The 14,150-nt window shown below is 36.2% G+C and overlaps 1 protein-coding gene across 2 annotated transcripts in view; it reads right to left on the bottom strand.

Annotated features, from left to right (window-relative positions):
* ANKEF1 (ankyrin repeat and EF-hand domain containing 1) overlaps positions 1-14,150 on the bottom strand; it is a 62,392-nt gene that overhangs the window by 30,508 nt on the left and 17,734 nt on the right. The window contains exons 2-5 of one of the 2 annotated variants that reach the window (XM_069075404.1): positions 9,889-10,264; positions 7,892-8,091; positions 6,300-6,449; positions 5,474-5,597 (exon numbers count right to left, since the gene is read on the bottom strand). In XM_069075404.1, the coding sequence (XP_068931505.1) occupies positions 5,474-5,597; positions 6,300-6,449; positions 7,892-8,091; positions 9,889-10,234 (820 nt within the window). In that variant the 5' untranslated portion in view covers positions 10,235-10,264. The remainder of the gene's footprint in view (positions 1-5,473; positions 5,598-6,299; positions 6,450-7,891; positions 8,092-9,888; positions 10,265-14,150) is intronic. The other variant, XM_069075406.1, reaches the window with a different exon arrangement.

Below are 14,150 nucleotides of genomic sequence, written 5' to 3'. Positions count from 1 at the left end.
GTTCAAAACATTCCATCTCCAGACTCCAGGCATTTCATTGGCTGTCCTCTCATGCCTGGAATTCTCTCTCTACTCATTGATGTCTTCTGGTTAAAAGCTATCTTTGTACAGGAAGTTTTTCTCAATCCCTCTTAATTCTAGAGCCTTCCCTCTGCAGATTACCTCCTATTTGTCCTGTACATAGCTTATTTGCATGTTGTTTTCCTTATTAGATTCTGAGATGCTTGAGGCTGCAGGGACTGTCTTTTTCCTTTCTTTGTATCTCCAGCACTTAGCACAGTCCCTGACACAGAATACACACTTAATAAATGTTTATTGAGTAACTGACTGACTCAACATCCCTGAGATTGCTGGTTCTTAGACATATTGTCTGAGATTCTGTGAAATATTTCCCTTTTACCTCCTGCATCAAGGTGGCAAGGCCTGTGAATAAGAGAATGTCAGGCTCTTAGATTCTTACTTCCTTCATATTTTTTTCATACACTTATAAAAGGACATTTTGATCTAGGTTCATAAATACTTGTATCAAATCACAAACTAAGCTAACGTTAAATGATAGAGAAGCTTGGTTCAGGGCAAACTTTCAGGAAGAAAAAAATTTCATTAAGAAAACTGAAACACCAGAAAAAGTAGAAATATTTGACAATAACAATGTAGAAAATGAGAAATGAGAAGATAAGGGAAATGTTAATTTGGCAAAAGTTAAATTCAGGAAGGTTTTTTCCTCCCTTCTGTTTTCTGAGCACATTTTCTAAAAACTGGCTAGCACTTTCTATATCAACTTATGAATGGTGGACACTTGGTCTAAAAATTAAATAAGACCAAAAAACCCCTCTTTATTATAAAGCCAATGTTTCCTTTCTTACTCAAGTTCTGAACTACTTGTCAAACACTGCCCCCCAAAATAAAAATGCTTGATTCCTTACATGAAGTCTTGTTTGATTCTCTCAGATACTTATTCCCTCTCTCCCTCCCTCTTATTTTACAACCTTATATGAATTTTCTTTATATATTCTGTATAAATAAAAATACATACACAAGTATGTATCCTGTATATGTGTATACATATAAACATATATGTACATAACTGTGTTTTACATACACATGTATATTTATATACATATATGTGTATATATATTCATATATATATATATATATATAAACTTGTTGTCCCTTCCATTATAATGTAAGTTCCCTGAGGATAGGGATTGTTTCATTTTTTTATACTTGTTCCCCCAGTGCCTAGTACATAGTGCTGCCTAAAAAAATGTTTATTAACTGACAGAGGCTGCCTAGCACATAATAGGTACTTAAAATAAATACACCATCTTGCAGACGCACTCATAATAAAAAAGAAAAACAATGAAAAGTATACTCCAGTAAGTTTAATCATTTTGTACCAATAAGCCATGTATTTATTATTTATGTATCACCTCCACTAAATGCCTACTGGAGTGTTTCATCTCATCATGGATGTAATTTTGACCACTTAAAGACTGTACCAGCAAAGTACAACATTATGACAGGTCTTAGCAAGATGGAAAAATATTGAATGTGGACCAGGCATGGATCAACTATATCTGCAGACTGAATACACACTAAGTGAAGTTTGTAGATGTTTACTATGAGGTTGGGCCCAGGATAATGAATTTATCTGCCTTAGCAATTTTCAAAGACTATTTATTTATTCAGGAAGAATTACATTCTGCATTGGTGGAGCTAGCATCCACACTAAAAAAAATCTTATATTCCTTAAATAAATCATATTTAATTTTAATATGCAAAATATTTTATAAGAAAGCCAAGTTATACTTGATTTTCAATGTTCTTTAAAAGTGCCTTAAGACATAAAGAGCACAGAAAAAACAAATATGCTCATCAGAAATTTTGTCAAAATTTTCAAAGAATAATGAAATATGGACTGCCATTTTGGATTTATCTCTTCAGTGCCCCCCCAAAAAAACCTGACATACATTTAAATAACTCTTCTACCATATATTATGTTGAGCCTTAAAAACTTCCAGGGCGGCTAAGTAGCACAGTGAGTAAGAGCACTGGCCCCTGAGTTGGGATGACCTGGGATCGAATCCGGGCTCAAACACTTAGCACCCACCCAGAAACACCTGGCTGTGTATCCCTGAGCAAGTTACTTAACCCCAATTGCTTCGGGGAGGCCAGGTGGTGCAGTGAGTAAGAGCATCGCCCCCAGAGTTGGGGGGATCGAATCCGGGCTCAGATACTTAGCACCACACCCAGAAATAACTGGCCATGTAACCTTGAGCAAGTTACTAACCCCAATTACTTGGGAAAAAAAAAACCTAACTTCCAAAATAACTATTAGAATTTATATACTCAGAAACCTAATTTATTCATAGTTGACTCCTAATAACTTTTTAAACCTTGATAACTGCTATTGAATTAGTGAAATAGGGCTTATATCTTTCTCTTGTGAAACTAATAAATCTAACAAAGTGAGATCATACTAAATCACAGTCTCGAGAGTAGAAATAAGGATTTTGGGTGTCATCTGATACAGGGTAGACATATTAGCAATTGTAATCCAGCCTTTGCTTGAATCCCTAAAGAAGCCTGTTCTACTTTTTGAATTGCTCTAATTGTTATGATCTTAGTTTCACAAGGCCTAAATTTGATTCTGTAAAATGAACACCAATTACTACTAGTTCTACTACATGGAGCCAACAGAAAAAATGTCTAATCCTACTTCCCTTTGACAGCCAGTCAGATATTTGAACATAACCATCAAGCTGTTTCTTTTTCTCCAGGCTGAGCATACCAAGTTCTAATGATCCAACCGTGGCATAATCTCAAGATCCTTCAGAATCTTGGTCATCCTCCTTTGGACACTATTCAGCCTAACAATATACCTTCTAAAATGTAGAGCCCAGAACTGGACACCAATGAGGTCTGACCAGGGCAGTGGGCACTATCCTCTTCCTCTCCTTGGATACTGTGTCTCTTTTCATGCAACCTAAAATTCATGATACTTTTATAACACTGTTTACTCACACTGAATTTATGGTTCATTAAAACCCCAAGATATTTTTCAGATTAGTCACTATCTAGCTATATGTAGTCAAACTTATATCTGTCAAGATAACTTCTGGTACTCAAGTTAAGACTTTACATTGGTACCTATTAATATTTCACCTCATTGAATTTTGACCAATGTTGTAGCCAGTGTAGATTTTTCTTTGTCTTCTTTTTTTGTTTTTGACCCTGATGGTATCATATAACATTTTGGCATACTTCTTAGCACCTGGTCACCTAAAAATATGATGAAGTATGCCTTCTATGTTTTGATCTCAACCACTGATAAAAACAATAAAAGGCCCAGGTTCAAGGACATACTTCTAGAGCACTGTATCACAGATCTTACAAGTTTACATTGAACCATTTATGGCTATTCTTTGGATATAGCTATTCAATCAGCTTCAAAACCACCTCAGACCACATCTTTTCCTTTTATCAAAAAGAACAGCATGTGAAACTTTATCTTATATTTTGATGAAATCTATATAAGTGATATAATTTTACAGCATTCTGTGATGTACTTGTCTAGCAAACAGATCAAAAAAAAAAGGAAATGTGGTTAACCTGGAAAGACTTGTTCTTTAGGAAGCCATTCTGTTTTTTTTTTTGTGGTATCACTGACTCCTTTCTGAGATGTTCATTAACCTTTTCTTTAATTATAAGTAAGAATTTTCCGGGAATTAAACTTATATTCATTAGCCTAGAGTCTGAACATTCCACTCATTTTTTTTTTAAATCAGGACCTTTGCCTTTCTCTTGTTTTATGTCATGATTTGTATTTGCTACATATTCTTTCAGGGATTACTGAAGGTAGCTCAGTACACTGTTACCAGTTTCTTCACTATTGTGGGTTATTTACTTCTGGGTTGTAACTTGAACTTATTTAGGGCAGCTGGATGCTTTCTTACTATCAACCTACTTATTCTGTGCTTCAACTCCATATTATTTATTTTTCTTCTATCTTTGAAGTAAAAAAGGAGTTCATTATATGCTATTTATTGTCATGTTCATATCAACCTTAAGTTTTTCTAGTATACCTTCTTTCGACAAATGTCTAGATTTTTAAAGCCATTGTTTGTTTTCCTTATCACATTCCTTATCAGCTCAGATCATTCTAAACTTTAATATTAACACAATCCTTATAGAAAATGTCATTATTTTATATTCATTATCTTCTACCCACCCTTATTTCTGTTTTCTGTATATATTTTTCAAAATCTAAATTAACAGATGAGTTTATTGGCATACAAGTCTGCCCCTCTAGACAATTTCCCTTTTTATTCATCTGCACTGGAATTATTTCCCTCTGTCTTTAAAATTTCATTATTGAGAACTTTGATCCCTCCTGGGCTTAGTAAGAATTTAATAAATGGGCTCCATTCTTTTAGCCCCCTAAAACTGGCTTTTCTGAAATCTAGGATGCATGCCAGTCTCTGGCTGCCTTTCCTCTCCCCTTATCCATCACTGTTTTATGATGGAGTCATTCCCAAAAGAGGCTTCATTTCTATTTCTACAACCAGTTCCCCCTTAATCCAGATTAGATAGTCTCCTTGTTGCTTCTTCCTACTTCAAAAAAATGAAATTATTACTAAGGTCATGAATTTGTCTGTGAAAAAAACTCTCCTTATTTTTAGAATGATCTGTAGTTTGCTAGTTAGCTGTTTTGTTGTTCAGTCATCTTTCAATCATGTCTGACTCTGTGACCTCTTTTGGGGTTTTCTTAGCAAATATATTGGAATGGTTTTGCCATTTCCTTCTCCAGCTCATTTTACAAATGAGGAAACTGGGGTAAACAGGGTTAAGCGAGTTGCCCAGGGTCACACAGCTAGTAAGTATCTGAGGTCTGATCTGAACTCAGGAAGATGAGTCATCTTGACTCCAGTTCTGGCACTCTATCCACTGAGTCACCTAGCTGCTCCCTGCATAGTAAATCACTTACTCTTCAGGGGCCTCAGTTTCCCCATCTGTAAAATGAGGGGCTAAGACTCTATAACCCTCATGGCTCTTATGTTCTATGATATTATAATCCACATCATTTTTTACCTGTCCACACTACTTTGGGGCTTTTGATTGACTCCTCCATGCCCCCACTTCAGATACCACACCACACCCCCAACTTTTTACCTTCTTGTGTTTTTGTCTTATCTCATTGCTCCATGAGGGCAGGGACTGTCTTTTTCCTTATTTGTATTTTTAACACCAGAGCTTAGCACAGTACCCAGCACGTAGTAGTAGCTTAATAAATGTTTATTGACTCTTGATTATTACCTTTAAAGTTTCTTCCAATTCTAAAATTTATGATTCCATGATTAAGATTTGATAACTGAATACAATGTGTAGAAAAAAATTATAAATTGACAAGACAGAGGCCCATATCCTTTGCTTAGCTACAACACAGAGATTTAAATGAGAAAAAACTTACCTCGTTGAGATATAAACCTACAGCATTCTGCAAAACCACCCATGGCAGCATAATGGAGTGGTGTATTTCCATTCATTGCAATAATCCCCAAATCTCCATTATAAGCAGAAATAAGCTTCAATATCTAAAAGAAAAAGAAAGTTTTTAAAGAAATACAGAAAATATAGCAAAAGAATTAGGAAAGGACAGATTTTAAGTTTTATTGAAGTAATGAGCCTTAAAGACAAGGAATTATAATGTAAAATATCAGAACTGGGTAAAGGAATTCTAATTGACTGAAGTTGTCTTTTAGGAATAGGATAGCCCTTGTACCTTTTCAATTCTGTCATAATTATTCTATGCAATTTTACCTATGAATTACTATTTCCTAGTACAGTTACATGATTAAAATTTAAAATTTAGAGGAGTAACTGGACTCACAAAAGACATTTTAGAGTGGTGACAGTATGATAGTTATGTTTTCTTCGCAACAAAGAAATAACTAGTGTTGATGTTATTGCTGAAGCATGTCCAAATTGGCAGAACATCAAAATCTGTCACAGTTGAGCAGACTGAGATAAATTATCAGTAAAGTATAACAAATGAAACAATCACTACAAAACATATAATTGAACAACACCATATGGAGGACAAAATGCTTTTAAAAGTTCTCATGAAATTCATTTTTACAACTTATAATCATTTTGGGGGTCACAGTGGCATTCAAGATATAGGTAGTTCAATTTTTAAATATCTCTATTTACTAAAAATAACATGTAAGTCCTAGGGGAAAGGGAAAGGTAAAATATACAGTAGGAGTTTTGGAAATACTTAGCAAGATTATTACATCAAAATAGCCTCCTCTGGCAGCAAAATGTGAAGAATGCTGCCTCTCATTGTCATAAGCATTAACATCTCCTCCTCTTTCAAGTATACCTCGAACCACATCTATCACTCCTTCTCTTGCAGCCTCCATTAATGCAGTTCGACCTGTTGACTGACATTGAAAAAAGCAGGTATCAATTACCTTGGTCATACAAAGCAAGTTTCTGCCACTAGATATCAAAATCTCAATTTTAGCTTCATGCTGCGCAAACTCCAAATCGTGGTGTCCTTTTGTGTATAAGACTCAAAAACTATTAGGTCCCTAGGTTCTAAAATTTTAATAAGTACAATTTAAATGGCAGGATAAAGGATTAAGCCTAAAAAATCAGAGACCTTAAATAAATGATGTCAATAAGGGAGTGACTGTAAGAAACTACTGTTAAGGAAAGTATGTATTGACAAGTTGAAAACAGCTGAATAATGAGTTGAGGTAGAAAAAATGATAAAAGAAGCTAATTAAATGAAAGCTAAATAGTCTGTAGGTATTTAATAAGTAAATTTTAAAAATATTCCAGTGTCACAAAATAACAATTATGATGTAAGGAAAGAAAATAAGAACAGTTAAATAAAAACCTAAGTAAATGTTTTCTAATAAAGAATAGAAAAATAGCATAACATTTTATTTCTATTAAGATAAAATTTATGTGAGTAGTGATTTCTCTATTATCATGTCTTTCCTATTTTTCTTTAATCATATTTTACTTTTATGCAAAATTTTAACCATTTTTTTCCAAAACAAGATTTTGAGTGTCAATCTATAATTTGATTAGTGTAGGGAGCACCTATTCCTTTACCAATCATATTAACAATTCTTCTTTAAATTATAGTCTTAGGGAAGTATCTAGGAATCTATAATGTTAAGTGACTTGTCCAAGGTTACACAGTATGTATCAAACTTAGGATTTGTCTTTTTTTTTTGGAGGGGGGAAGGGAGGGCAATTGAGGTTAAGTGACTTTCCCAAGGTCACACAGCTATAGTAAGTGTTATGTGTCTGAGGGTGGATTTGAACTCAGATCCTCCTGACTCCAGGGCTGGTACTCTATTCACTGCTCCACCTAGCTGCCACCAAATGCAGGATTTGAACCCAGGTCTTCTAGCCTCTTAGGCCACCTCTCTAACCATTGTACCACCCTGCCTCTTTCTTAAATAAATTTCCAAAATGCCAATAGAGAATAAATTACTGAATGGCAATTGGAAAATATGAGGAAAGCACATCTTCTTCAGGTACACTTAAACTACTGGTGTCAAATATGTAACCCATAGCCCTACTGCATACAGCCTGAACCTGATCAAAATGTAATTGGGAAACAGCAAAATAAATACTAATATGATAAAACATACATAATATTACATTTTAAAACTACATTCACATGTGACCCATAGGGATCCTCATGTACAGATTAGTAGGCATTATTTCTGAGTTTGACACCACTATTCTAAGCAATTAGAAATTAGCTCCCACTGCTTAATAGAATATTTCTGTATCTAAATGTAAGCATTATGTTAAAATAGTATGTAACTAAAAGAACATTTATAATCATAGTAAACTATACCGAATTGATTGCATTTGGATTGGCTCCTTTTTCCAAAAATCTCATACACACGTCTTTAATTTGATGTGCTTCTTCACAAGCTCTAAGAAATATTGGCTTTCCATCAAATGTACAATTGTTGACATCTGCCCCATTTTCCAGGGCAATCAGAACACAGCGATAGTGTCTTTTGGTAGGCAATAAGCAATAAAACAGAATTCCTGTAGAAAACCAGAATCATATAACTGAAAAAAAATGTAATAGGGTCTGCAATACATCAATTTCTGAAATGCAAAATAATTTACAAAGTCAGTAAAAGCAGTATATATTAACCTATTATATATTAACTATATCTCTATATGTGTATATATAGATAGATATAGATATAAATATGTATATATGCATGTTGATAAGCCCACAGAGATATGCTACAGGCCAAATCAAATCCCCCAAATATAAGTTTTATAAACACTGATGGTTTCAGCAAATACTTAATACCACAACTTTATTCTACAAGGTAAGTTTAGATCCTGCCATTTACTATCATTACATAAAAAGACTCTACTTCATATTATAAAATTCAGATTTCCATATAAAATTTCTCCATGTGTTTTAAGATTACTTCACACAAAGTAGCAAAACCCTAATGGTTTTGTAGTTTTGTTAGATTCTTTTTTAGAACATGAGTAATTCTACCAACTCATTCACACTTATTAAAACCAAAACCTAAATTCCTGGGTCTGATTTGGTCCATTTCTGGAGCAAACCCTAGTTTGGATGTTGAGAACCTTCCATCCAGAATGACTTAGGAAACTGACAGGAGGAATAACAAGATGTCAGTATTTGGATAATTAATGACACAGAAGAAGAAGTCCAAGTCTGAAATTTCAAGTCCTTTCCTGATAGACATGACTATAACAAAGCAGATTTACAAGTTTATTAAGAACAACCTTAAATACCAGAACCAACTGGATCTTTCTCTGATGCTCTAGGTCTGAAGAAGATTTGAACCTGGTCTAGGTTATAGGGCTACTATGTATAGGAGACACATCCTCAGGGAGAGTTCTGGCTTAGTGGAATTCTATTAGAACCACCTAAAACATGGAAAAGAGTAAGAATCTGGACAATAATATACCTAAATGGCACTTCTTTTCTTTAAAGTTGAGTACAATTGCCAAGTATGATGGTCCCTGCTCCTGGAGAGACTGAGGCTAATTTTGATTACTCAAATTCAAGAGTTCTTCTTTTTTTTTTTTTTCTTGAGGGGGAAGGCAGGGCAGTTGGGATTAAGTGGCTTGCCCAAGGTCACAGGGCTTGTCTGAGGTAGGATTTGAAGTCAGGTTCCTGACTCTAGGGCTGGTGCTCTATTCACAGTGCCACCTAGCTGCCCCCAAGTTCAAGAATTCTGAATTACTACATGGCTAAAGACTAAGTCTGGCACCAAACGAGCAACACCACCACTGCCAGTACCTACCACTACCCCCCAGGGCAGAGGCCACAAGGCTGCCTACTGAGGGATAAGCAAAGCAGAAAATGAAAATTGTGGGAAAATGGAGCAAGTTAAGGCTCTTGTGGCAATCAGGAATGGTATCCAGCCTGTGAATGGCCAATGTACTTCCAGCCCGGGAGAAACAGGAAGATCCAGTCTTGAAATGAAATAAAATAAAGAATGAATACAATGTCTTTATCATTACAAATATAGGATAGAATATCATCCTATCTAATGCTGACAATTTCCTACATTTAAAATCAATTAATGCCTATTAACTTTACTAATGCTGGTTTCTTTTACCCTAAGAAAACTCTGGAAACTAAATTTCCACACAATAAATATGAATTTAATTATGGTAAGATTTCAGTTATTGGAAAAAGCTTTGAATAAATTGCTCAGGGATGGAAATGTTGCCTTTTATGTAAAATAAAGGATACAACTTAGAAAATGAGAAAATAATGCTTCCGCCTCTTGGGATACAGCTGTAAATACACTTTCGTGTTTGATTTGATGCTGAGATTTTTACCTTTTCCTTCATTATCAACTATGGTCATGTCAGCCTGTGCTCTGGCCAATTTTTCCATGGTTAAGTCATGGCCCAGCTCTGCAGCTCTCATAGTTGGAGTACAGCCCATTCGGTCTTGCACATCAGGGTGAGCTCCTAGCTCAAGGAGATAGCTGACCATATCCACATCATTTGAGACAGAGGCCAAATGAAGGGCACTATCACCATTAGTGGGCTCAGTGAAATTAATAAGTTCAGGGTATCCCAACTTGGTCAGTTTCTCTATCTGCTTCTTATTTCTTTCCCGGACACATTGAAGAACTTTGTATATCTGCAAATTTTCAAGTCTCTTATCGGCTAAAGCCATTCTCGATCAACTTCTTCCTGAAGACCGCTTCTAGACAAAAATATGGGAATATAAGACCATTAGTTTTAGTCATTTTGTGTTTTACTAAAAAATTATTTTTTGGTATTCTTTCCTATGAACTGAATTCTTTTTTCTCATTTTGACACTGCTATCATTTCATTACGCAAGCTGGGGTTAATATACTTAGGAATTAAATACAGGTGTTCAGCTGGGAAAATATTATGGAAAGCACATGTAAAATATAATACCTAAGGCATTTACCTTCATTTTAATTCTTATTAAAATGATAGATAATCTCAGAATTAGAAGACATTTCAAAAGTCATCTGGTCCAAACTCAATCACTACTGGATGCAGGAATCCTTTTGACAATCCCTTCATGATTCAACCACAAATTTGATACAAAACTCATTTATTAAGCATTTACTTTGTGCTTGGTGCTAGAGAAAAAGGAAAAAAAATCCTTTTCTTGAAGGAGTTTTTATTGTTAAATTTTTGCAGAATCTAAAGATTTATTTTCACGTATCAAGGAGGGCTGTGATTCTTGAAATCACTTACTTCTAACTTCTTAAATGCTTCTTAATTTAACATAAATTTATAGAAAATATGCCCTATTCTTCCAAAGAGACATTTTTTTCATACCATTGTGGTAGTTAATTATGAAATCAATCTGGTTTATTGCACTATCCAGGCAGTTTGTATAAGGTGATTACTATGCTCTTGAATCTACTTTAGGGATTAAAACAAAGCAAAATGTGGGTTATCTTATTTTAATGCATAACACCTGGGGCACTACCTGTTTCTTTCACATGGGACCTCCAAAAAAGTTATCCCAAGCTCTAAGTATCTTGCAGGTCTGAAGTCACACAATCTATAGCTCACAAGTCCCTCGCAATGTATTTATTTTTATCAGTCAGCCAGAAGAACCAGTTAGCTAAAAGCAAAAGCATTTAATGAAGCAACATCATTTAAAAAAGCAGAAATGGAAAATTCCTCCATAAGTCTGGGGAATACTCATCCACAAATAAACACATTGACAAAAGGATGAGTATAGAAGATATCTATAATGGTCACGTATGGGTGTGTACACAAAAAGGACACACGAGAAGATCATATTTAGGGAATACAAGATGTCCAAGCAAATATGTGAAACAGTACCTCAGCCTCCAAAACTTCAGGTTTACCACTGTTTTCTGTCGCCATTCTTGGACCTACTTCATGCTGGGCTGTATCTGGCCATCGTGTTGTGTGTATGCTGCTTTTTCTCTCTTTCCCTGTGATTCTTCTCTGCTAGGAATGTCTTCTGATCACTACTAAGTATTATTACAATGTTCAGGCTTCATCTCCTTAGGGACACCTGCCAGTTCCAGTATTCTAAGATAAAGGAACTGGAAAGCTTCTCCCTAATTAGGGCAGGGTGACAGTTCTTGAGTCTGAATCACCATGGCAGAGCACCTTAAGGGCTAAAGATCAGGACCAGAGACCCTATCTCCTCCACCTAGGGCGAGATAATCAATTCAGCATCAGAATTGAGTCTGAGACAGAACTGCCCTCAATAAAGGCTGGAGGTGACTTCATAACAAACTATTCAGAGGGTAAATCTATTACCAGAAAGATTCAAGACTCGGGCTTTTTCCCATCTAGCCTCTAGTCTTTGACTCTCACCACCAGATTAGAACCGTAAGCCAAACCAGGCAGGTATCTTGTCATCTTTCTTCTGTCACTTGAACCCCATCCACCTCTTACTCAAGGAATGATTCAATTCTAAGTTGAGACCTATGACTCAACTACCCTCGTAGTTTTGTTGTGAGCTATAGTTTGGGTGACTTGTGTGACTGCCCTATTGATCAATCAGTCAAAAAGACTTTGTTGAGCCTTTACTTTCTGCCAGGCATTGTGATAAGCAGCTAGAAGACTTTTCCTTCCCCTCAGAATTCCTATGATTCAGAGCCATAGGGTGTCCAGGTGAAACCTCCCTTTCTATATTCCCACTCCCCTCTCTCATACATATCTATATGTCTGTCCTATGCCTCCTATATTCCTATTCCACTCTGCTCTTCCATTTCATTGGGCCCAATACAACCTGGGTTCTATTGTGAACCAACTACCCTTAATATTAAACCTCTCATGCTCCTTCCATTTTTTTTTTTGCTTTTTGGAGGGCAATTGGGGTTAAGTGACTTGCCCAAGGTCACACGGATAGTTTTTGTGTTAAGTGTGTGAGGCCAGATTTGAACTCAGGTCCTCCTGACTCCAGGGCCAGTGCTCTATTCACTGTGCCACCTAGCCACCCCTCCTTCCATTTTCCTGAAATCCATAAATCTGGCTCCCCTTAAAAGTCACTGAGGCGGCAACCACCTGCTGTAACAGTCATCTTTCTCTCGTGTGGACTAAGGGGTGTAAAGATGTTTCTTGCTCTTCTCTCCTGAAATATTTAGACACTCACACTATCACTCAGCAACTTCTCTTTCTTGTGGTTCACCACCTCCAGATATATTACCCTATTCATATCCTGGTGGCTACTGGCTACTGGATTCCAGGTCATTCTTTTTCCTCCTTCAAGGAATTCAGTGCTTGGCTTACAGTCTTCATCTCTACCCCAAGCCCTTTTTTATACTTGGGGACTTCAGCTCAAATACTTTGGCTTTCTATTTCATCAACCTCCATAATCTACACCTTCACTCTACCTTAGCCTCACAGGTCAAGGTCAAACCTTGATCTCATCAACACCCACAAGTCATGCATCTCTATAATCAATAACTCTAACATTTTGAACAAAAATCCTTAACCATCTATCTCTCCTAAATAAAATTTCTCTCCTTATCAAACCCCCATTCCATTCCTTCCTGCTTTCCCAAGCTATCAGTCCTACTTTGATTTCATTTTCCTTCCTTCAGAATCTTCAAATCCCCCATAAGTTGGCCAGTTCAACATATACTGTGTTCTCTCCATGAATTCCTTGTCTCTTTGTCCAACACTTTTCATATTCCAATCCTTACTTTTATCAACCTTCTCCACTCTTACTCACATCCTACAGAACAGTGCTGAAGGAAGCCATACAACCATACCAATATAGTCCCCTACAAATCTGTTATCTAATCTCACTAGCCTCTCATTTCTCTAATCTTATTTTACAGAGAATTCATGCAAGCAAAGTGCTCACATGGTGGTCAGAAGAAGCAATACAAGGACACTCTCAAGGTCTTTCTAAAGAACTTTGGAATCAATTTGTGACAGGAGAGATGCCTGTAAAGAACCTACCAGCAAGATGCCTTATCAAAGAAGGTGCCATACTTGATGAATGAAGCAGAATTGCAGATATCTCTATTCTATGTGGTCATTGACTATTTGTGACCTACCTGTGTCAGAGCCTTCTGAGCTCACATCTGTCTGATCAGCCACAGTCAAACTATACCTTGACTCCAGCATAGTAATGTTATTTTGGTCCTCTTCAAGAACAAAGGACAACCAACCAACTCCCCACAGCAACTACTCTAAGTCTTCTCTTCTCTCACATAACCAAAATAACCCTTCTTCTCTCTTCTCATGTAGGCCAGGACACTAGCTGAACTGGGAAGGCCTCAGTTAGTCTCCACATACCCATAGCACCAAGTGGAACTGTTATGAGCCAAGAAGCAATGGGGTGTGTGAGCTAATTGTGCCTCAGGGGGACTGCTGTAGGACCCAGTCTGGGGCCTTTTAGACAAGGAGGATAGAAAGACAGTTTTAGGACTTTGTCAATGAATTCCTGTGACTCCAAGAGACTTCCTTGTTGACTGATTTTAATATCCATTTCTATTGTTTTTAACTTTCTGGACTAGTTTTAAAAATCTCAGAAACTGATTTTACTCAGGGGTTGTAAACAATACTTTTATTTTAAAAATTCTTCATCTGAACCCTCAGATTTTTAGTAATCC

The sequence above is a fragment of the Petaurus breviceps genome, unplaced genomic scaffold (assembly GCF_028583685.1).
Source record: "Petaurus breviceps papuanus isolate PSGF00001 unplaced genomic scaffold, PetGlider_PUasm1.0 90919, whole genome shotgun sequence".
Classification (NCBI taxonomy): domain Eukaryota; kingdom Metazoa; phylum Chordata; class Mammalia; order Diprotodontia; family Petauridae; genus Petaurus; species Petaurus breviceps.
This window is presented reverse-complemented; position numbering and strand designations above follow the sequence as displayed.